Here is a 23,141-nt window from a genome sequence, read left to right on the forward strand (position 1 = left end):
TGATACACTGGAACCTCCACCCCCTTCGCTGCACTCTGGCGGGGAGGCTGGTCCTGACGCCCAGCTGCCACTTTGGGATCCCCCGCTGGCCCCCTGCTCCTGACAAGTCCCCCCTGGGGCTCCCCTGGCCTTGACCACCGGCGCCCCCTTCTGGGAATCCTCTGATTCGCTGGAAAGACTCATGGAATCTCTAGAGTCATTGTCATCCTCTTCCTCGCTGTCCTGGGATTCATCCCCATCGCTCTCCATCTCCTGCCTACCCTGTGCCTCTGTCCCTGAACCCCTGACAATAATAATAATAATAGTGTCCAAGGCCTTAAGCACATGCATGAGTGTGTTGAAACTTATTCCTTGGGATCATCTATAGTTCTGGCCTAGGCACTTATTTTACACACTGAGATACAGGAGAATCAACTCCATACCAATTCATGCTCCCGGCAAGGAGCTACATGTCTGAATGTTTCCCTATCAATGAAGTTCCTTGCACATACAAAAAAACCATGTATGGGAGACAGCTAGACTAATGTCTCCTCCCTCACTTGAAAGCTTTCTATGTGTCAGCTGAGTGGAGTTTTTCTTCTTTGGTGTTTTTGGTGCTGTGGAACTGAAATGTGCACCTAAAGCACCACAATCCAAAATAAACATTAGGACTTGATTTGGCTGCATGTATAGATTGGTCCTCAAGGTATATAACCAGTGAGTTGGCCAGAAATGTAAGTGTCTATGGGGATAATCACACAGGGTCTCATCACCTGTGACAACATTACCATTGTGGATCCCATTACCCTATTTACCATGAGTTGCAGTCCTGGTAGACAGAAGAGCCGGGAGAGTAGCGCTTGCCTGAATGTAGGCAGGGGCAGTCAGAGCTGTCAACACAGAGGTCTCCATCAAGCAGCTTGCCCTCTAGAGAGGCCAGCAAAAACACTGTTAGTATCCACAAAACCATTTTAACCCTAAATTCTAAGGAAGAAGATTGACACAAGTCATAAATGTTTATCAGCTGGCATCTTTCACCCTCAACAAAAGAAATTACCATGAAAATCCCTGAAACGAGAAGTAATCGACTATAGAATAACAAAAATAAAAAAATAAACTAGAATTAAACAAAAACTTAACGAGATGCCAGCTACAAAACTCGTTTCACTGAACTAATCAGTTTCCTCAGAAGGAAATAAAGAAATTGTAAGATTTTAAGTGATATCAAACAAGCTCAAGATCAGGGCTAGAAATGCTTCTTCGAGTTTACAAAAAAGGTATGAAAACCTCAATGACAAGTTTTAAACATTTAAGAGAATCGAGCAGTAGTGATAAGAAAATGAGGTTTTAAAGTATTCAAACAAACTCAGAAAACAGGGCAGAAACTCAAAAAAATTTAAAGAAAACCCTATTTAAGAGAACCAAGCAGTAGTAATAAGAAATAATAGTGATACAAAATTAAGGTTTGACGTTTCAGACAAACTCAAAAACAGGGCAGAGACTGCTGATGTTAAAGAATGAACCACTGCAAGTCAGAAACCCTTGCCAAACTATTGCAAATCACCCAGAGATCTGCCAGCAGATGACCACCCTTGACCTTAATGTGCTCCTACAATATTCTGTGATAAACTGGGGCTTCGTAGGGGTTCCTCAGCAGACAAGTCAATACGGAACAGGTCCCCTGAACACCACTGCCCTAGCAAACAAAGTTTGCCTTAGCTGAGCTGTGAAAACAACTCTAATCAAAGGGCTAGTATACTACCCAGTGTATGTCTAGCTGAAAAGAATACATACTCTTACATCTCCAGGCTCAATTAAAAAGCCTCTCACAGTATATCATCTTCATTTTCTTTCCCTAACAGCTGGAATGACTTAGAAATAATTCAGAAGCAACTTAAGACTTTGCAGGCAAAAGGAAAGGAGTAATGGATCATCATCCATCGCCGAACTCACATAGACCTTTATTTCTTTTTATTTAATAGTAGCTCTTTGATAAAATTCATGTAGGCAGTATGCAAACTGCCTAATCTGGGGGCAGAGAAAAAGAGAAGGAGAAGAGAGAGAAATAAATACTCCTAAACATTTGAAAACAGACACCAGTTTTCTTCTTTAAATGAAATGGGAAATGCTACTGCTCAAAGATTGGCTCTGTAAACAAATCAGTAAATAAATTACCAGGGCAGCTGCAGCCATCAACACATTTTTCTTGGCACACTTCATTGATATTCAAACTCTGGCAGGTTTTGGCACAAAGGGATGTGCACTCCTTATACTCCAAGCCAACTGGACATCCTGGCCCTGAAAAAATTGCAGGGATCTGAGAGACAAATCCTTTAGGAATCTACGAATACTCTACTTACTTTATTATACAGAAGGGTGGATATTTTATTTGGTCAATTCCTTTCTCGTATTTTATTTTTTTAAAAACCACTTCTAAGGAGGTAAAACTTACACATACAAAACAGATAACATATTACAGTGACCATACAACATTTGGCAAATAGAATCATGTGTGAATGTTGAAATTCCAAGAAATGTTTGTGAACATCTGAAAACTTAGTTCTGGAGACAGACAGGAAATGAATGTGGCTCAGGAGATATTTTGCTTTCCATGGTGTAAACATGCAGCTTGTTTGTTCTATCTCTGGCCAAATCATTTTTGAAGTAATTCCAAAACCTGCAAACAGCTATTAGCTGCGGTTAACAGAGAGATGAGCAGACATACCACATGCAATGGGTGTTCTTTCATTCTGCCTTTTGCTCTCCGGAAACAATTATAATCTGTCTCCACCTTCCATGATACAAAGGTGAATGCCTGGCTGTTATTGTTGCAAATTATGGTGATTTGCATTGGGAAATGTTCTGATGCCTTGGAGCAGAAGGGAGCTGCTGTTCAACAATATCTGCAAGGCACGTTTGTGGCCACCCCTGCCCTAGAGAGTAGCCCTAATACAGTGTGTTTGTGTTACTTGTATTCAGTAAATAAAGCTACTGTATTTAAAAAAAAAAATGAAACTACCAAGTTGGCCTGATATGTACTTACAATTACTTGTTACTTATGAATTTATGAAATGGGGGAGGGGGGAAATCTGCAGAAAAATCATTGCAAAATTTGGAGCCCCTGTACACAGTTTGGAGACGAGGGTGAATATATAGGAGGAAGATCTCCCTGAAGTATAGAGGCACTAGACTAAATAGGGCTTTAAAAGTCTTCACCAGCACTCATAACTGGACCTAGAAGCTTGTGGCGTTCGTACAGAGCCCCCAGTCGTTTCACGGACTATTGACCTGTACACCACTACTTTATTCTTCCGCTTACACCAATTTTGCGGAAAAAACCCCAGGGTTCCCCAGTGAAGCATTGAGTCTCAGTCAGGTAGAGTTAACAATGAAGATTAAAGTTTATTTCAAACACAAACAAGTTTTAAAATATATTCGAAACGCTGTCACTCTATTCCCTCTCAGTCTTGTCCCTGTCTCTCACTCACTCTGACTCCTCTATCTCCCCCCCCCCCAAAAAAAGAACCAACCGAACTAACTGTCAAAACCGCTGAGCTGAGCCTCAAAATCAGGTAGGCTCCGCCTCTGGGCTTTCTTATTGGTCAATCTATTCACCCTTTCTCTCCCCCAATACAAACGTATCCCCAAAGAATGGGCAAACGCCACAAAACTAATACGGAATCAGAGCAGCTGAGGCCCAGTTTATGTACTAATCTCCCACAGCAGGATTCTGCATCAGCTGAAGCTTATGAATTGTCTTCAAGCCCTCAGTGGAGCACCTTACAGCATTTGATATGAGAGGTTTCCAATGGATGACCAAGGGCAATTTTGTTGGAGAAAAGCACCTGCAGAACTAGCTCTCCTGTCCAAGCTTGTGAAAAGGATCAATGAAGGGAGTAGCCCTTGTCCTTTAGAGGGACAGATAAATCAGGTCCTCCTTTAAAGAAGGCACATATTGTGGTGAGACCTGGAAACTGACACCCTGTGTTGTGGGTGGGTACGACTGGTCAGCCACAACACCCGATTGGTAGGTCCCTCGTAGCTGGGTGCAATCTGGCCAATGGGACGCAGTCCAAACAGTCTGAGGGACCTATTTATACCCATGAACGTGACCCAGAGCTTCCTCTTTTGGCGCGTGCATTTGGAACACCCGCCCACCTCTCTCTATATTTGGGGCTGTGAGTTTGACCTTGTTATGCCATTGTGTGTCGTCTGTCGTTGGGACAGGGGCACAGCAGGAATTTTCCCCACTTGGCTGATTGGCTGGTGCCATTTGGGTTTCGCAAATCGTCACAACTTGTAAGGTTGTGGACAGGCTCTGGTTCAGGTGATAGGGATGGGAGAACGCTCTTGCCATCCCTATGTGAAGGGTATTCCGTTAAAGGAATCCAGGGACTTGATGGTTTGGTCAACCCCTGAGAGGGGGTTGTGCCCGTGCCTGAGTCCAGGGGGACATTTGGGTGGCGGAGTTAGCCCGTTCCTGGCTTTCCGCTTATCCACGTGTTCCCCCTTGGCTGACCTATGCTGGTGCCCTGGGTCAGCGCTACCTGCATGGCAGGGAGCTAGTCGAACCAGAGCCTATGCAACCAGTCACTTTCTGTAATCAATAAAGTTGTGGCCTAAATTCTGCCCAAAACCAAAATTTGAGCCAAGTGTGAATTTATTTAGGGGGGAGGTTTCTGGGTCTGAACACGCAAAAGCAAAAACCCTCTTGCCCGTGGCCAGTCCACCATCATAGCCTTTGACCTATCCAGATTGTGTTTCATATTGCTAGCCCTCATCTAACCCATAATTTGGTGCAGACATTCATTCAGGGACTTGGCCACGGCCACTGGGTTTGGTGAAAAGACGAAGAAGTCCTGTGTGTCATTAGCACAGTAGCAGTAACACCACCTGACAGTCCCTTCCAAAGGTTACACATCTCTGTTGAAAAGCATGGATAAGAAATAGCCCACAAATAGCTGGCACCATGAGAGATGCAAGATCAGAGCAACGCTCTGTCTGTGCCCTTAGGCAATCATGACAGCTTTCTGCTTGGAACTGGGAGTTCAAGACATGTTCCTAGTGTTTCAGAACTCTCCAAATCAATCTGTACTGCTGGGATAATCTAGAAACCAAGTCTTGGAAACTTACTGCATGCAGCGCTGGCAGGCCATCCTTCCAGAATCACACCTTGACGAGCACAGTTTCTGGCATACTCTAGAAAAACGGGACAGTGGCAGTTCCTATCCTGGGCACATCTGCAGATGTCTTCTTCACAGAGGCCAATGAATTGCTCGGGATCAACCAAGTGATGACATTGGGAAAACACAGTGGATGTCCTCAGCAGCTGGCAATTTTCTATAACGCCCTGCAGGTACAGAATAATTAGAGCTGTCACAAAGCTATTACAATAAGCCTCATGGGATAAGGGTGGGTTCAGGAAGGGAAGGGTGTAACTGCAGGAATAAAGGTAAAGGACCTGACCATTAGGTCCAGTCGTGGCTGACTCTGGGGTTGCAGCGCTCATCTCGCTTTATTGGCCAAGGGAGCCGGCGTACAGCTTCTGGGTCATGTGGCCAGCATGACTAAGCCGCTTCTGGTGAACCAGAGCAGCGCATGGAAACGCTGTTTACCTTCCCGCCAGAGTGGTACCTATTTATCTACTTGCACTTTGACATGCTTTCAAACTGCTAGGGTGGCATAAGCTGGGACCGAGCAACGGGAGCTCACCCCGTCACGGGGATTTGAACTACCGACCTTCTGATCAGCAAGCCCTAAGCTCTGTGGTTTAACCCACAGCGCCACCCACGTCCCTAACTGCAGGAATATGCAGGTGCTATTCTCTTCCTCCACCCCATGAATTGTCCCTGGAGAGATGTCAGGAGCAGGGCTTCATGTCTGAATACTCTCTCCTCTGTTCACTCCTGTTTCATTCACTGCAGAGACCTCATGGGGCGCCTGGCCCTGGTGGCTGGTACAGAGTAGAGGCAGGGCCAGATTTAGGTTTGATGAGGCCCTAAGCTACTGAAGGTAATGGGCCCTTTATATATCCAGCTGTCCTTGTCAACAACAAATTGTCGATGTTTTCTTTGTGTTGAATATATGCTATATGGTAATTTATGGACCTAATAGGCATCTAAAGCCATTTGCACATAACCAATAGGAGCCTATACAACACAACACAAAACACTCTTGCTGTTGGTTTTATTTTATTTGTTTTTTATCTTATATTTTGGAAATGCACATCCAGGTTTTTTTCCTTTAAATTTTTTTGGGGCCCCCAAGAGAGTGGGGCCCTAAGTTACAGCTTGTTTAGCTTATACGTAAATCCGGCACTGAGTAGAGGCCAAGTCCCCAGTGAAAATCTCACCTTTGCCACCAACTCATTACACAAAGTGTCTTTAGTCAAGGCACAGACTTTCCTTTCAAGTCAGGAGACAGGCTAGCTCCTGCCCCCCCCTTTTAAAAAGAATTAAATGCTTCATTATGTTATTATAAATTTTATCCTATACTCCTTTTATTTATTGGGTTCTTAATCCCATAGACATGCCTCAACGCTGCACCCATTTTATCCTCACACTAACCTTCAGAGAGATTAATCTGAGAAACAGATTTAATGTTCACTGAAGAAATTGGCAGGACTCAAGAGTCATGCAACACTTTTCCACCAACCCCTTTGAGTAGGAAGAAAGAGTACGAAACCCCATAGCTCAGTAGTGGTGGGCAGAATACAGACTGAACCATAGCTATTGTTCTCTGCCCCCGACAGCTGACCATGGCACATTGAAAGGCGCTGAGGGATGGGGAATTGTGCATTCTTGAGGCAGAGCCTAGCAAACAAAGGAAGCTGTTTTTCTTTATGTAAAAGATCAAAATTCTTCCAACAGGCCCTGGTATTGCTGAACTGCTATTAATAGAACAATGTATTGCTTTGAGAATGAATAAATTAAACTAATGTTTGAAAATGCCACAAAAGTCTCCTGAATACATAACACAGAGGCTTCGCTTCTTCAGCCTGCAGCAGAAATAATCCTCTGTCCATGCTCTCTGTTTGATAGTAGTTGATACAAGCACAACTGCTGTGGTATCTTTCCGTAATTCTGCCCAAATGAAGCTCAGTCTTACCATGAGGCAAGGAGAGGTGGGACACCTCAAAGAGGACATTTCTAGTGCCATTGAAGGTCAGCAAAGCAGATAGGTGGGGGCACAGGACACTGGGAAGCTGGCAAGCAGTGCACCCCATATTTAAAAGGAGCAGAAGGTACAGAAGTCATGCTAATGAGCCCTTAGGATTTTCTGCTTTAGTTTAAAAGGTCCAAATCTAGTCCTAGTTCTGATATACATATATTTTTAAAAAATGGGTTAGATCCAGACTTAATCATGCTTAGAGCAGACCCACTGAAGCCAATGGGACAAGTTGATCATGACTAAGCTAAGTTCCATTGATTTAAATAGGGCTACTGTAAGCATGACTACTTGTGCAATCTTCCTAACCATGCCTACTCAGACATGCCCTATTGCATTCAGTGGGGCTTAAGGTCAAGGTAAAGGGACCCTTGACCATTAGGTCCAGTCGTGGACGACTCTGGGGTTGCGGCGCTCATCTCGCTTTATTGGCTGAGGGAGCCGGCGTACAGCTTCCGGGTCATGTGGCCAGCATGACTAAGCCACTTCTGGTGAACCAGAGCAGCGCACGGAAACACCGTTTACCTTCCCGCCGGAGCGGTACCTATTTATCCACTTGCACTTTGAGGTGCTTTCGAACTGCTAGGTTGGCAGGAGCAGGGACCGAGAAATGGGAGCTCACCCCGTTGCAGGGATTCAAACCGCCAACCTTCTGATTGGCAAGTCCTAGGCTCTGTGGTTCAACCCACAGCGCCACCTGTGTCGCCTCTAGAGTCTAACTCTAGAGCCAACCCAACAATAACATCACAGTTAAAATGCCTGTCATTACCGCAAAAGTGGCTCCTCCAAAGCTGGGGTCTCATGATGAAGGGTAGCAATAAAGAATCCTGTTGTGGAGGTCCCTTGGGGCACTGGAACGGGCTGCAAGCCCTCCATACTAACTATTCCATGCCAAAAAGCCATTACAACCAAAGCATTGTAAGTTTTTTCTAAACCGGCAAAAGCTGCAAGTTGGGCTAGATGTGGTTAGGTAGGCAGAACTAGACTGGCTGAGGGCAGAGGAAGGAGGAATTGTCCCTGTTCTGGGAGTGAAGAGCATTGAGGGCCTTGGTTAAGCATCTCCAAGCAAAACCCCAAACAAGCCGAAAGCATCAGTCATCAGAAAGTTCAATGGTACGAAAACAAACAGGATTATTTGTATGAACCAGGAGCTCTGTTTTCTATCAACAAGTGGCTGGGTGTTGCAAAAGGGAACAGAAGATGGAAAGCAGATTGGCAAAAAACAAAGTTAGCACCTCAAAGGAAGTCCAGAACATAATAAACAGTCAAGAGGGAAAATAAAAAAAATCCTTCCAGTAGCACCTTTAAGACCAACTAAGTTAGTTCTTGGTATGAGCTTTCGTGTGCAAGCACACTTCTTCAGATACACTGAAACAGAAGTTGCCAGATCCTTCTATATAGTGAGAAGGTGGGGAGGGGTATTACTCAGAAGGGTGGTGGGAATGGGAGATTGGCAGATAGCTGAGATGAGCCTGCTGACGACTCTTAACGACTGTAATAGGTCTTACAGGAAAAGGCAAGGGGTGAGAAGGTGAGAAATGGCTTAGTCATGTATAATGGGATAAGAATCCAATGTCTTTGTTCAAACCAGGTCTCTCCATGGTTTTAAGTTTGGTAATGAGTTGCAATTCAGCAGCTTCTCTTTCCAGTCTATTTCTGAAATTCATTTGTAGTAAATAGACTGGAAATAGACTGGAAAGAGAAGCTGCTGAATTGCAACTCATTACCAAACTTAAAACCATGGAGAGACCTGGTTTGAACAAAGACATTGGATTCTTATCCCATTATACATGACTAAGCCATTTCTCACCTTCTCACCCCTTGCCTTTTCCTGTAAGACCTATTACAGTCGTTAAGAGTCGTCAGCAGGCTCATCTCAGCTATCTGCCAATCTCCCATTCCCACCACCCTTCTGAGTAATACCCCTCCCCACCTTCTCACTATATAGAAGGATCTGGCAACTTCTGTTTCAGTGTATCTGAAGAAGTGTGCTTGCACACGAAAGCTCATACCAAGAACTAACTTAGTTGGTCTTAAAGGTGCTACTGGAAGGATTTTTTTTATTTTGACTATGGCAGACCAACACGGCTACCTATCTGTAACTGGAGTCAAGAGGGAAAATGACTGGGTGAGGCAGTTTGGGTAAGAGACAACACAGAGAGGGGGTGCTTTCTGACATACATGACTTAGCAGCCGCTTCCAGTCACCGCTGGTCAACTGTAGCTGAATAGCAACTGTAACCTGAATAACATTTTGTAACCAGGTCGGGGGGGGGTGTGATTTTTATTTAGATCATTGTTTATGGATAAAGGGTTACATATGTATTCTGACCCTTGCTACAACTCTGACCTCCCCATCTTAGAACTGAATGATCCCTGTTGCAGAACTTCCAGTGGTCGAGACCGCTTGCACTGCCCAAAAAACTGCCTCTCTCCCCACCAGAGACCCACATCAACACAGTCAAGAGGTCTAGAGCAGGGGTAGGCAACCTAAGGCCCAGGGGCCGGATGCGGCCCAATCGCCTTCTCAATCCGGCCTGCGGACGGTCCGGGAATCAGCGTGTTTTTACATGAGTAGACTGTGTGCTTTTATTTAAAATGCATCTCTGGGTTATTTGTGGAGCATAGGAATTTGTTCATATATATTTTTCCAAAATATAGTCTGGCCCACCACATGGTCTGAGGGACGGTGGACCAGCCCACGGCTGAACAAGGTCTTTTATTACAGCAGAAATAACATCTATTGAATGTTTTTGAACCACTGAGGTTTCTTGGGATGCCTATTCCTTTTAGTAGCATGGTACAATACAATTCTACTATCCACAATCAAATCCCTCGATCTATAAAGTCCATTCCTCTTCCAGGATCTGAGGGACGGTGGACCGGCCCCCTGCTGAGAAAGGTTGCTGACCCCTGGTCTAGAGGGCCTGGTAAAGAGGAGAAGGAATGCTAGGCTCCAAGTCAGAGGCCTTTCTCTTTTAAGCCATCCATTCCTGTCGGAAGAGGCTGGTTGATGAAGTCCTAGAAGTATAAAAGCTCACTGCACACTCTCGGCTTAGTCAAGTTGCTCGCTAGGAGGCTGCCCTGCTTCACAGGTTTTTTGCTGGATTGGACCACATATTCTCCAAATTGCACTTAGTAGGGATCTTCTTCTACCTGCCCCGCCTTTGCACAGTGTAAGTGGCTGACTGGCTGAAACATTCATTGCAACAGCCACGTTGGGTAAAGCAGAGGCACACAGTGGCACCTCGGGTTAAGTACTTAATTCGTTCCGGAGGTCCGTTCTTAACCTGAAACTGTTCTTAACCTGAAGCAGCACTTTAGCTAATGGGGCCTCCTGCTGCCGCCGCGCCACCGGAGCACGATTTCTGTTCTCATCCTGAAGCAAAGTTCTTAACCTGAAGCACTATTTCTGGGTTAGCGGAGACCATAACCTGAAGTGTATGTAACCTGAAGCATATGGAAGAAGAAGAAGAAGAAGAAGAAGAAGAAGAAGAAGAAGAAGAAGAGGAGGAGGAGTTTGGATTTGATATCCCGCCTTTTACTCCCTTTAAGGAGTCTCAAAGCGGCTAACATTCTCCTTTCCCTTCCTCCCCCACAACAAACACTCTGTGAGGTGAGTGGGGCTGAGAGACTTCAAGGAAGTGTGACTAGCCCAAGGTCACCCAGCAGCTGCATGTGGAGGAGCGGAGACGCGAACCCGGTTCCCCAGATTAGGAGTCTACCGCTCTTAACCACTACACCACGCTGGCAAATACAGAGGTACCACTGTATTTGCAAGCAAAACAGTATCCACTTCACCTTACTTTGCCAACAAGGAACACCACTATATCCTTTTCTTATTTTTTTATCACAATTAAAGACTATAAATGAATAATTTTACAGTTACTAATCGATAAAACAAACCGTGTGTACATCAAAATAAGAAAGACAGTAATATACACCCGTGTGGCTTCCCTCCACCACAGCTCGACTTCTTATAAATTAGTGTATATATTACATTGTGTCATTATCCTGTTCATTATCTAACCATCATTAAACTTATTTCTAATTGATTCATCTTTACATATTTAATCTATACATACTGTTGTTGTTTTTTTGGACCAGTATTTTCCCATTGCCATTCTTTCCTCAAATTTTGATTAGACTGATTTCTTATAGCTGCCGTTAATTTAACCAAACCTATAAATTCGCCTAATTTGTTTATCCACTCCTCCTTCGTGGGGCTAATATCTCTTTTCCAATTTCTTGCCAGTAATATTCTGGCCGCAGCAGTTGCATATAAAAATATCCTTTTCTTATCTTTCCCTACTATGCTCAAAAGGAGAGCCTTTTCAATTGAAATTTTAAACATCTTTTTAAGCTCTTCTCGAATAATCCCCCAGAAGCTTTCTCACAGCCCCACCAGACGTGCATCATTGTCCCCTCTGCATTTCCAACATACCGTATTTTTCGCACGTAGTTTTTAGAGGAGGAAAACAAGAAAAAAAATATTCTAAACAAAACAGTGGATGTATGATTTTTGTGGTTCATGCTGTGGCCACAGACATGTGATCTGACAGTGAGTTTGGAGTAGCCCAATGCAAAAATCCTGAGGATCCATGTGGATCCATGCTTTGTAACCACGTTTTTGCACCACTGCGGCCCCAGGCAACAGTGGGTGCATGTTTTTTTGGTGCAAGATGTAGCCATGGCCATGCTATGTGATCTGATGGTGAATTTGGGGTGACCCAGTGCAAAAATCCTGAGGATCCATGTGGATCCTTGCTTTGTAACCACGTTTTAAGTGGGGAGAGAAGGAAAAGCACTCAAGGGACAAGGAGCACACGTGGGGTGTGTGGAGAAGGATGCTGCTAATAATGCAGAAGAGGGGTTTAAGGGGAGAAGAAGCACGTGTGGGGTGAGTGGAGAAGGATGCTGCTAATAATGCAGGACAGGGGTTTAAGGGGAGAAGAAGCACACGTGGGGTGAGTGGAGAAGGATGCTGCTAATAATGCAGAAGAGGGGTTTAAGGGGAGAAGAAGCACGCGTGGGGTGAGTGGAGAAGGATGCTGCTAATAATGCAGGACAGGGGTTTAAGGGGAGAAGAAGCACACGTGGGGTGAGTGGAGAAGGATGCTGCTAATAATGCAGAAGAGGGGTTTAAGGGGAGAAGAAGCACGCGTGGGGTGAGTGGAGAAGGATGCTGCTAATAAGGCAGGAGAGGGGTTTAAGGGGAAAAGGCTCCTCTCCTCTCCCACTTTGCTCCTTTAAAGCAAGCAAGCTCTGCTTTTCTCCCTCCTCCCCGCTCATCCCTAGCTTAGCGAGCTGAAAAACTCTGCTGCTATTTAGCGAGCTGAGTGGGGAGGAGAGAGGGACAGAGAGCCTGCTTGCTTTAAAGGAACTAACCGGACAGGAGCGGATCCTCTCCTCTCCCGCTTTGCTCCTTTAAAGAAGCAGGCTCTCTGTCCCTCTCTCCTCCCCACTCAGCGGCTCTTCTCCCGCTTTGCTGTTTCAAAGCGAGCCACGGAGGAGGGAAGGAAGGGGAACCATGGATCCTCTGCTCACGACTGCAGCAGATCCCCCCCGCCACCCGTAGGCATTTCCTCCATAACACGCACAGACATTTCCCCTTACTTTGTAGGAGGAAAAAAGTGAGTGTTATGGTGCAAAAAATACAGTAAGTTGAATTTTAACTTCTAAATCTTGCCTAGTTTTATAGGTGTCAAATGCCACCTATATAGCATTTCCATTATGTTTTCTTTGATAGTTTGGCAGGCAGTAAATCTGCTGTCTGACCTCCATAATTTTCCCCACTGGTCCAATTGTATTGTATGGCCAATGTCCTGGGCCCATTTTACCATTACTTCTTTTACTGCTTCATCTTTAAGATCCCATTCCAATAAAAATTTGTATGTTTTAGATAATAGCTCTTTATTGCTTTTTAATAAAACCATATGCAATTTGGATTCTTCCTTACCAAAACCCGTTTTCTTGTCCGAATTAAAAATATTGTATAGTTGATGATATTGAAGTCAGTCAGTGAGACAATGTCTTATCTCCTCAAAGGCTTTTACTTTTAAATTCCCTTCCTCTTCTTTTAACAATTGTCTATAGGCTGCCCAAGGGATGCAGGTGGTGCTGTGGGTTAAACCAAAGAGCCTAGGACTTGCCAATCAGAAGGTCGGCGGTTCGAATCCCCGTGACAGGGTGAGCTCCCGTTGCTCGGTCCCTGCTCCTGCCAACCTAGCAGTTCGAAAGCACGTCAAAGTGCAAGTAGATAAATAGGTACCACTCCGGCGGAAAGGTAAACGGCATTTCTGTGCGCTGCTCTGGTTCGCCAGAAGCGGCTTAGTCATGCTGGCCACATGACCCGGAAGCTGTACGCCGGCTCCCTCGGCCAATAAAGCGAGATGAGCGCCGCAACCCCAGAGTCGGCCACGACTAGACCTAATGGTCAGGGGTCCCCTTTACCTTTATAGGCTACCCAGCCACTTTCCATATTGATTTTTTTAACTGCAAAGGCAGGGACAGCCAGCATGGAGTATGGGGCTCTAATAACGGTTGATACTTCCTTTTCTTTTATCAACTGTGAAGATAGGCAATTTCCATTAGAAAACCACAAAAAAATGAGCACAGAGAGTTGAATCCTCCCTCTTTCCCAGTACTACCCCTGCACTCAACTTTGCAACCTTACTGCTGCATTTCCCTTTTCAAAACAAACGCTGTTTCTCTGCCTTCTCTCTCAACCGCATCTCCAGCTTGCAGTGTTTACAGTAAAGTACATTGGCCTCTCTCTTGCTCTCTCTGCCACAGAACTCCCCCACCCCCACACAAAAAATGCCACAAATCTTAAGTATGCATTTGTCTTGGCAGGCCAGTTGTTTGCAATGTAAAAAACAAACAAACCACAAACTTATTTCCCCCCACAAAGATGGCATGACTTAGAAAAAGCATGAAAGCATCTTCCTACTAATTTCTTTCTCTTTCTTTCTGGGTGGATGCCATTGTTTCCTATGGGCAGATCTTACTTCTGCACCAGGAGAGGAAAAGATGCTGTCAACCCCAACCTCTTATTTTATCAGTAAATACCGTATTTTTCGCCCTATAGGACGCACTTTTTCCCCTCCAAAAATGAAGGGGAAATGTGTGTGCGTCCTATGGGGCAAATGCAGGCTTTCGCTGAAGCCTGGAGAGCGAGAGGGGTCGGTGTGCACCGACCCCTCTCGCTCTCAAGGCTTCAGGAAGCTGTCCGCAAGCCTTGGGAGGCTGCGAGAGTTCCCGCCAGGCTCCCTAGGCTTGCGGATAGCAGCCTGTTCTGGGGGCTGGGGTCAGGGGAAGCTCGGGCTTCCCCCGCCCCGCGCCTGGGGGGGATATTTTTTTTTCTTTATTTCCCCCCCCCCAAAAAAAAAAAACTAGGTGCGCCCTATGGGCCGGTGCGCCCTATGGGGCGAAAAATACGGTAACTGTTCTTAAAAGGAAGCAGGAAGTGGGATATTCAGGTGCTTGAATTATTGAGTGTAACTCTCTGCTTCATCTGGCTTTTGCTTCCTGAGGCTTGGGTGCCTTATTGAGATATTTGGTTCCCAATTGTGAAATGGGCTTCCCTTAGCATCTAACTGTTAATCCCTCTTCCCGACTAACCAAAGCCGGATAGAGGAGAGAGCACAGAAGAGACAAGAAGCGCTTACTAAAATCCCACCTCCCTCCTAACATGGCTGCAAAAGGTAGAGGAGCCCTGTTGCCCCCCTTTGCTAAATCCTGCTATGTCACAATACCTGAAGACCTGCTAAAAACAGCAGGCAGGTGAAGAGTACAGGTGAAAAGGCCCAGGAGATAGTCACAGCTGCCTTGTCTTCTGATTCAGCCGTGAATTTTTGCAACGTAACAGTATTTGAGAGAAGCAACAGTGGCCGAAGGCAAATTTTGGGTGTGTGCCTCGCTTCTTTTCTTTTAGAATGTCAAAGGAAGGGAGTGTTGCACATTGTCTCTGCTAAAACAGGTTCTGCAGGGAATTTGCATGGTTTCAAAATCTGATTGACCAGAGGTGACAGTCAGACAAATGAAATGGGAAGGGGGAACTCCCTTTAAAAAATGCCACTTGGAACTTTTTAGTCCGCTATCAGCCTCCTGCCAAATGGGTAAAGAAAAGGTGTTCACAGGACTTGCCTGGGTCCTGTCAAAAATCCACACTAAAATGCTTTGTGCAAATTTTAAAACGGCATCTGATAAACTGCTGAGGACAAGTAGAAACTGGTTGCCATCCAGTAGCAGTAGGAAAAGGCCCCTGCTGTGGGGGTTTTAAATCATGAACATACAGTTCAAGAGAATAAGGTGCATTATTTAATATGCTTTGAACTCCCCCGTCTGAAATGCTGTTATTTTGGCAAAGGAAATACTGTGTGTGTGTGTGTGTGTGTGTGTGTGAACATGAATTACAATTTTGTACTGCAAAACTATAATATAAATTAACTAAAATGTAGGATTCCTTTCTGCCCGGCTGTCAATGAAGCTCTCGGTGCTGTACCAACCTTCTCTTCCATCTCAGATGAAATGTTGCAGGTATAGCTTGGGGGATTGACCCTCTGGCATCTCCTCTCTTCACTGTGCATGGCCCACGAGTTAGCAAAAATGTAGGGGTTCTCTTCCAGAGTTCCTGCAGTTGCAAGGAGGAAAATAGGCCATTACTTGAATATGACAATTTGCTTAGAGTTCTCTGATCAAGAATGAAGCTTAAGCAAATGAATCTTCCTTCCTCAACGGTCGATTGTGCTGGATAGTTTTCTGCAGACAAGCAGGTAAAACACACAATTTAAAATATTCTGCCCAACATGCGCAATTGTCTTCTAAACATGTTCCCACAATGTGATCCTTAGGATGATAACACATCTGAAATGTAACTGCCAAATACCTCCTTATAAAGGTTGGAACTGTTTACTAAGGTAGCTTATTATAAAGAGAAGACATCAGAACTCCAGAAAGCATCACATTTCATTATTAATGTAAAGGTAAAGGTAAAGGGACCCCTGGCCGTTAGGTCCAGTCATGGATGACTCTGGGGTTGCGGTGCTCATCTCGCTTTACTGGCCGAGGGAGCCAGTGTACAGCTTCTGGGTCATGTGGCCAGCATGACTAAGCCGCTTCTGGCGAACCAGGGCAGTGCACGGAAACGCCGTTTACCTTCCCGCTGGAGCGGTACCTATTTATCTACTTGTACTTTGACGTGCTTTCAAACTGCTAGGTTGGCAGGAGCAGGGACCGAGGAACGGAAGCTCACCCCATCGCAGGGATTCGAACTGCCGACCTTCTGATCGGCAAGCCCAAGGCTCAGTGGTTTAGACCACAGCGCCACCCGCGTCCCTCAATTATTAATGTAATTTAATTTAAAACAACAAGTGATGAAAACTTGCCTACGTTAACTGGTTACAGGTCCTATGAATAGCACTATTTAGAGCGATTATTTGTACATATAAAAGTAAAAGCATGCCTGGCAGTTGTGGTGGACTGAAAGAAAGTGGCTTGGATGTAATCAGTTTGAGAAGCAACCGGCAGAGAGAAGATGTGGTTAGAGGAATTAATGCTCACTTGAAGTCATGAAGAGTGGGGTTTGCTGTCCGGCGAGTGCCGGGTCCACGTGGGGCAATCTTTGGACCACCCCCTAGCCACTGGAGGGAAGCCAGGGCCTCCATCTTTGGCCAGGCAGACTGGAGCCAAAACCCCATTTAAACAGGCCAATCAGAGGTGTTGAGGTGTGTGGTTGCAGCCTCTTATAAGAGCGGGCTGCACCCACCCCTCCCTCTTTCTTGAGGAGCAACTGGCAGATAGAAGGTGTGGTTAGAGCAGTGGTTCCCAACCTTTTTTTGGCCATGCCCCACCTAAGCATCTCTAAAAATCCTGGTTCCCACCCCCCACCCCCGGATGTATAATTCTTATTATTCAAAAAGTGAACTCCTATTCACATGGAGGAAGCCTAAAAGGCCATTAACTGATAATAACTCATTCTTGAATTGCCCCCCCTTAAAAATCGAATTGCCCCCAAAACATGGCTACCTATGTGAAAACCACATCCACTGAAGCACAAAGAAACATCCACACCTAATGCACACATTATTATTAATTATTATTATTATTATTATTATTATTATTATTATTACTATTATTATTACTATTATCATTGCTGTTTCAGAATTTTAATAAAAGTCAGACTTCCCTCATTAGCAGGGGGCAGGGGAGATAGGAGGAAAAGACCCTGGATAATTTCATAATGGGAAATTAACAAAATCTTAATGGAGTGCAAGGTAAAGGTAAAGGTAAAGGGACCCCTGACCATTAGCTCCAGTTGTGACCGACTCTGGGGTTGCGGCCCTCATCTTGCTCTGCTGGCCAAGGGAGCCAGTGTACAGCTTCCAGGTCATGTGGCCAGCATGACTAAACCACTTCTGGTGAACCAGAGCAGGGCACGGAAACACCGTTTTCCTTCCCGCCGGAGCAGTACCTATTTATCTACTTGCACTTTTACATGCTTTTGAACTGCTAGGTTGGCAGGAGCAGGGACCGAGCAATGGGAGCTCACCCTGTCGCGGGGATTCGAACCACCGACCTTCTGATCAGCAAGTCCTAGGCTCTGTGGTTTAACCCACAGCCCCACCTGCGTCCCTTAATGGAGTGCAAAGAAGGCACTAAAAAAAGGTCCATGTGGAAGCAGCCTCTATGAGTATTGGATGAATAAGAAAGGGAGTAAACGTTGGCTGCAAGAGATTGCCCTCTACCTCTGGAGAAAGCAGGCAGCTTGCCTGCCAACTGCCTCTATTGGCGCTCCCCCTACGAAGCTTGACAGCTCTGCCAGCAGATAGAAATATTCCGCCTCTTATTTTGGAATATTTTCACAGACTTCCCAGTCATGCATACTCCTAACTGAGTCAGCATTCCACTTTTTTCATGTATTTTTTTCCCAAAAGAAGGATGTTTTTCAGGTACAGGGAATCTACAGGGCTAGAACAAGGTCAGTCAGAAACAATGAAAAGAGACCTTTGGCATTTGGCTGTTAATTTAACAGCCCTTTCCCACTCCTGTAAGAACACACTCACGGTGTTTTAAAGTGCAAAACATTTTAAGATACACACACACACACCCCTATTCTGAATTGAGTTTTTAAACTCCACACAATAATACCCAGAGGTTATTTGTAATGAATTCACGGGGAATTTGAAAGCACTGTTTAATAGTTGATTCACACTGAACCTATTTGTCTAAAAGACTTGCTGCCATAGCCACATCTCTACCTCATTTTTCTGTGGACTCCTCTACCCTAACAGGCATTAGCCTCCTAATGTGATTTTTGCAGGAAATAGCACTTACACGAGGAACCAGGTTGGAAGGGCAATTGTTATCGGGAAACAAGGCTGCATGGAAAAACCCTCCCCCATAGGCCAATCTCCAAATCCAGCTGCTTTTTCTTTTTTAAAAAATAATAAGAATCCAGTGCTAAGCACACTTTTGTATGTAGTATAGTTGCTAAGGCTGCAATGCCCAGGTTAGAATCATAGAATCATAGATTTGTAGAGTTGGAAGGGACCTCAAGGATCATCTAGTCCAACTCCCTGAAATGCAGGAATCTGCAGCTGTCCCTTGTATGGGTCAAACCTGGCACCTTGGTGTTAATCACCACCATCCTCTAACCGACTGAGCTAATATTTAGTTCTGAGCAAATTGCTCTGGTTTGCAATTGCTCCATAGGGGTTTTCACGCATGAAACTTAAATATACAGTGGTACCTCGGGTTAAGTACTTAATTTGTTCTGGAGGTCTGTACTTAAAACCTGAAACTGTTCTTAACCTGAAGCACTACTTTAGCTAATGGGGCCTCCTGCTGCTGCCACGCCGCCGGAGCACAATTTCTGTTCTCATCCTGAAGCAAAGTTCTTAACCTGAAGCACTATTTCTGGGTTAGCGAAGTCTGTAACCTGAAGCGTATGTAACCCGAGGTACCACTGTACTAGAAGACATGCCAAAAGAACTGATTAAAGAGGACGTTGATCATAATGTTGGGATAAGTAGGAGCCAGAATTATTTCCAAGGAGAAATCCTGCCAGGTGAATCTTATCTTCTTTAAAAATTGTTATTGGATTACTAGTTTGGGTTACTCGTGTACTAGATTGTGGGCATACATTTTTGGAAAAGTAATTAATATTATTTTTTAAAAAATAGATTGTGGGCATACAGTGGACTACATCTGACAAAGTTTGCCAAGCTATTTTGGTTAGCAAACTAAGCAATAACACCATCAGGTGGATTCAGAACTGGTAAAAAAAAACCCTCTACCCTGAGTACTCATTAATGGCCCCTTAGAGTAGAGATATGTTTCAAGGAAGTACTGGAGTCCGGTTGTAGAGTCCATTTTCTGCATGAAGCAAGACCAAGGCCCATTCCTTGGCATCTCAACTTGAAAGGACCTCAGGAAGCTGAGCTGAGGAAGACCCTCGGCCTGAGATCTTGGAGGACTACTGCCAGGTCAAGTAAATAACACTGGGACCACGGACCATCTGTCACTCCATATAAAACCCTCATAAATGGAAGTGTAAATGGATTTGAATGTGAGCCAGCCAGTCCACCTACAATAATTTCACCTCAGCTAGGGGAGCTCACTTGGTTGCCTTAAGCAAGACAACGTTCTCTCAGTCTTGGTACTCCCATCTGCAACTTGAATATTGTAATACTGATGTACCAAGCTGGATAGGAAAGACTGCTGAGAAGAACTCTGAATACTTTCTTATATATATATATATATATATATTAAAAAAACTATAGAAAAGGTGAAAGGTAGTATTATCGGCTAATTTACTTTGCTGCTTCAAGGTAAAGGGATCCCTGACCGCTAGGTCCAGTCGCGGACGACTCTGGGGTTGCGGCGCTCATCTCACTTTACTGGCCGAGGGAGCCGGCGTACAGCTTCTGGGTCATGTGGCCAGCATGACTAAGCCGCTTCTGGCGAACCAGAGCAGCACATGGAAACACCGTTTACCTTCCCGCCGGAGCGGTACCTATTGATCTACTTGCACTTTGATGTGCTTTTGAACTGCTAGTTTGGCAGGAACAGGGACCAAGCAACGGGAGCTCACCCCATCAAGGGGATTCAAACCGCCAACCTAGGCTTGAGAAGAACTCTGAACACTTTCTTATATATATATATATATATTTAATAAACTATAGAAAAGGTAAAAGGTAGTATTATCAGCTAATTTACTTTGCTGCTTCAAGTATAGTTGGAAGAAAACCATGTCAAACTGTCCAAATCTCTCCTGAATAATGATGAACCTCACCTTCTTGTGTCATGAAATCATCTTCACCAAAGCTATTCAAGTTGCCACAGAGTCCACAGGTCTTATTGTAGTGCTTGTCCGCAAGGATTATATGAATGTTTCCACTGATATCAGCCTTCACCACAAAGCCATGTTCTTCACTGGATAACTTATAATAACCTGCCTCCATTTCTATAAATACTCCATTGGAGGCATGAGGTATTGAAATCCTATGATTAGAGAAACAAAGATTCCTAAGTATAGGATGCAGAGAAAAATGCATTCTTCACAATTCGTTGCCACTATCAAAATCTTTACCTTCCGTCACCTTGAGTCACCGTGCCATCTAAAAACAAATGAATATCAAAATATTCTCCGAGGTACAGGGAAATACTGTTTCTTTTTCCATTCTGGTAATCGCCTGAAAAGAAACAAGATGTTATGAGTTTTCTCCCTTCAGAAATGACGCTTGGCCTTTTTAAGAAGTACAGACAGACCCATACTGTTTCCTCATGTGCCCATTCACTCGACTTGGGCTTAGCATATAGGTTTTGTTTATGGCACTTAGTATGTAGAAATCTATAACACAGCTGTCTTCTGAGTTCTCCCCGAGAACTTAGCATTGCCTGAGACCATCCGGCAATTATGGCCTCATGCCAACATGGCTTGCATACAGAAGCTGAGGGGTGATAACAGGGTGCTGCTCCTGTTTGTACAAATTTTAGCAGTAAGCAATCCCAGGGGAAGCAGGGTGATGCTCCAGTTTGGGCATGATCCCACAGAGAGGGTGGGCCTTCATCCTTCATCTGAGTCGTGCTCAGAAACAAAGAATACAGCCACCATCTAAGTGAATGCCCTGTTTTGCTGATTAATTCCTGATGTCCCTTTAGAAACGGATAAGTGCAACACCACTAAAATGACGATTGCGCACTAATTGACCTTTAATTATTTCCATTTAGTCAAAACCATTTCACAACTATATTACATTTTCGGTTAGGCCCATTATGCCACTAAACCTCAGTAAATGGAATTGTGTCATTGTCAAAGAGGACAATGATTTATGATTTCAAAATACTGAACATAGAGGGATATATGCCAGGAAATCTTTACTGGCCGCCATTCCCTCCAGCTGTTTTGGGACTACAATTCCCATCATCCCTGTCCACTGGTCCTGTTAGCTAGGGATGATGGGAGCTGTAGTCCCAAAACAGCAAAAGGGCCAGGTTTGGCTAGCACATGCCTACTGTCTGTCTGAAACTGCTTGTCTCTTCTTCAAGTTTTATGGGCTTGTCAGGATAGCACCAGTGCAATACTGATATTCCCAAGGCAGTCACATCTTGCATGGAGCCTCTTTGGAATCGTGCCCCATTTCTTCAGGGAGGGGCTGAGGACTAAAGAAAAAGAGCTTGAAGCTGGAATGTAGGCAGCAATGAAATAAATCCTGGGCTTTTGCAGGATTTGGTTGGCAAGAAGCAGTCTTGAGGATCCAAGGACACACATTTTGCTCTTGGATAAATGATGGTCTTTCAAGGCTAGCCTTGCTTGTTCCTCCAAAATCACAACTTGCTTGTCATAATCCCCCATGTCCGTCTTCTCACAAAGAAATTGTCCCTGCAAAAAGCTAGGTCGTTCAGGGAAGTGAAGGAACATGACACACTTTTAAGTGATGTAAATGCTTGCAGATTCACTTTTTAGTGCACCGAGATTTGGACAAAATTCATATATAATGCCTACCCAAGCAGGGCTTATCCTACTATTAGGCAGAACATGTCAGGGTGCTGTTGTGGTTTACAGCAGGGGTCAGCAAACTTTTTCAGCAGGGGGCCAATCCACTGTCCCTCAGACCTTCTGGGGGGGGCTGGACTATATGGGGGGGGATGAACAAATTCCTATGCCCCACAAATAACCCAGAGATGCATTTTAAATAAAAGCACACATTCTATTCATATAAAAACACTGGTTCCCAGACTGTCTGTGGGCCAGATTTAGAAGGCAATTGGGCCGGATCTGGCCCCCGGGCCTTAGTTTGCCTACCCATGGTTTACAGTGTTGAATTAGGACCTGGGAAATGGATTTAAATTCCCACTCCACAATGAAGCTCAGTGGAAGACCTTGAACCATTCCGCCTCTCTACCTAATCTATCTCAAAGGGCAGTTGAGAAGATGAAATGGAGAAGTAGAGGGGACCCATGTACTCCATTTTTAACTCCTTTGGAGGAGTGGTGGGATATAAATAGGTAAAGTAAAAAAGATAAAGGACCTCTGGACGGTTAAGTCCAGTCAAAGGCGACTATGGGGTTGCGGCGCTCATCTCGCTTTCAGGCCGAGGGAGCCGGCGTTTGTCCACAGACAGCTTTCCGGGTCATGTGGCCAGCATGACTAAACTGTTTCTGGTGCAACAGAACACCGTGACAGAAACCAGAGTGCATGGAAGCACCATTTACCTTCCCACCACAGTGGTACCTATTTATCTACTTGCACTGGTATGTTTTCAAACTGCTATGTTGGCAGGAGCTGAGACAGAGCAACAGGAGCTCACCCCATTGTGCGGATTTGAACCATCAACCTTCTGATTGGCAAGCCCAAGAGGCTCAGTAGTTTATACCTTTGAAATAAATAGAAAGCAACAGATAGGTGGCAATGAAGTGATGGCAGACAGAGCTGGGTGTGCCCCCCAGTCTGCCCTGCCCCCCTCACCTAGCCTGCTGCCCTCAGACACG

At 44.9% G+C, this 23,141-nt stretch overlaps 1 protein-coding gene across 1 annotated transcript in view; it reads right to left on the reverse strand.

Annotated features, from left to right (window-relative positions):
- VWF (von Willebrand factor) overlaps window positions 1-23,141 on the reverse strand; it is a 155,535-nt gene that overhangs the window by 125,340 nt on the left and 7,054 nt on the right. The window contains exons 4-9 of the mRNA XM_081005352.1: window positions 20,740-20,842; window positions 20,443-20,651; window positions 15,656-15,780; window positions 5,113-5,329; window positions 2,155-2,277; window positions 795-906 (exon numbers count right to left, since the gene is read on the reverse strand). Coding sequence (XP_080861478.1) covers window positions 795-906; window positions 2,155-2,277; window positions 5,113-5,329; window positions 15,656-15,780; window positions 20,443-20,651; window positions 20,740-20,842 — 889 coding nt within the window. The remainder of the gene's footprint in view (window positions 1-794; window positions 907-2,154; window positions 2,278-5,112; window positions 5,330-15,655; window positions 15,781-20,442; window positions 20,652-20,739; window positions 20,843-23,141) is intronic.

The sequence above is a fragment of the Podarcis pityusensis genome (genome assembly GCF_964106645.2).
Source record: "Podarcis pityusensis genome assembly, chromosome: 5".
NCBI classification, from domain to species: domain Eukaryota; kingdom Metazoa; phylum Chordata; class Lepidosauria; order Squamata; family Lacertidae; genus Podarcis; species Podarcis pityusensis.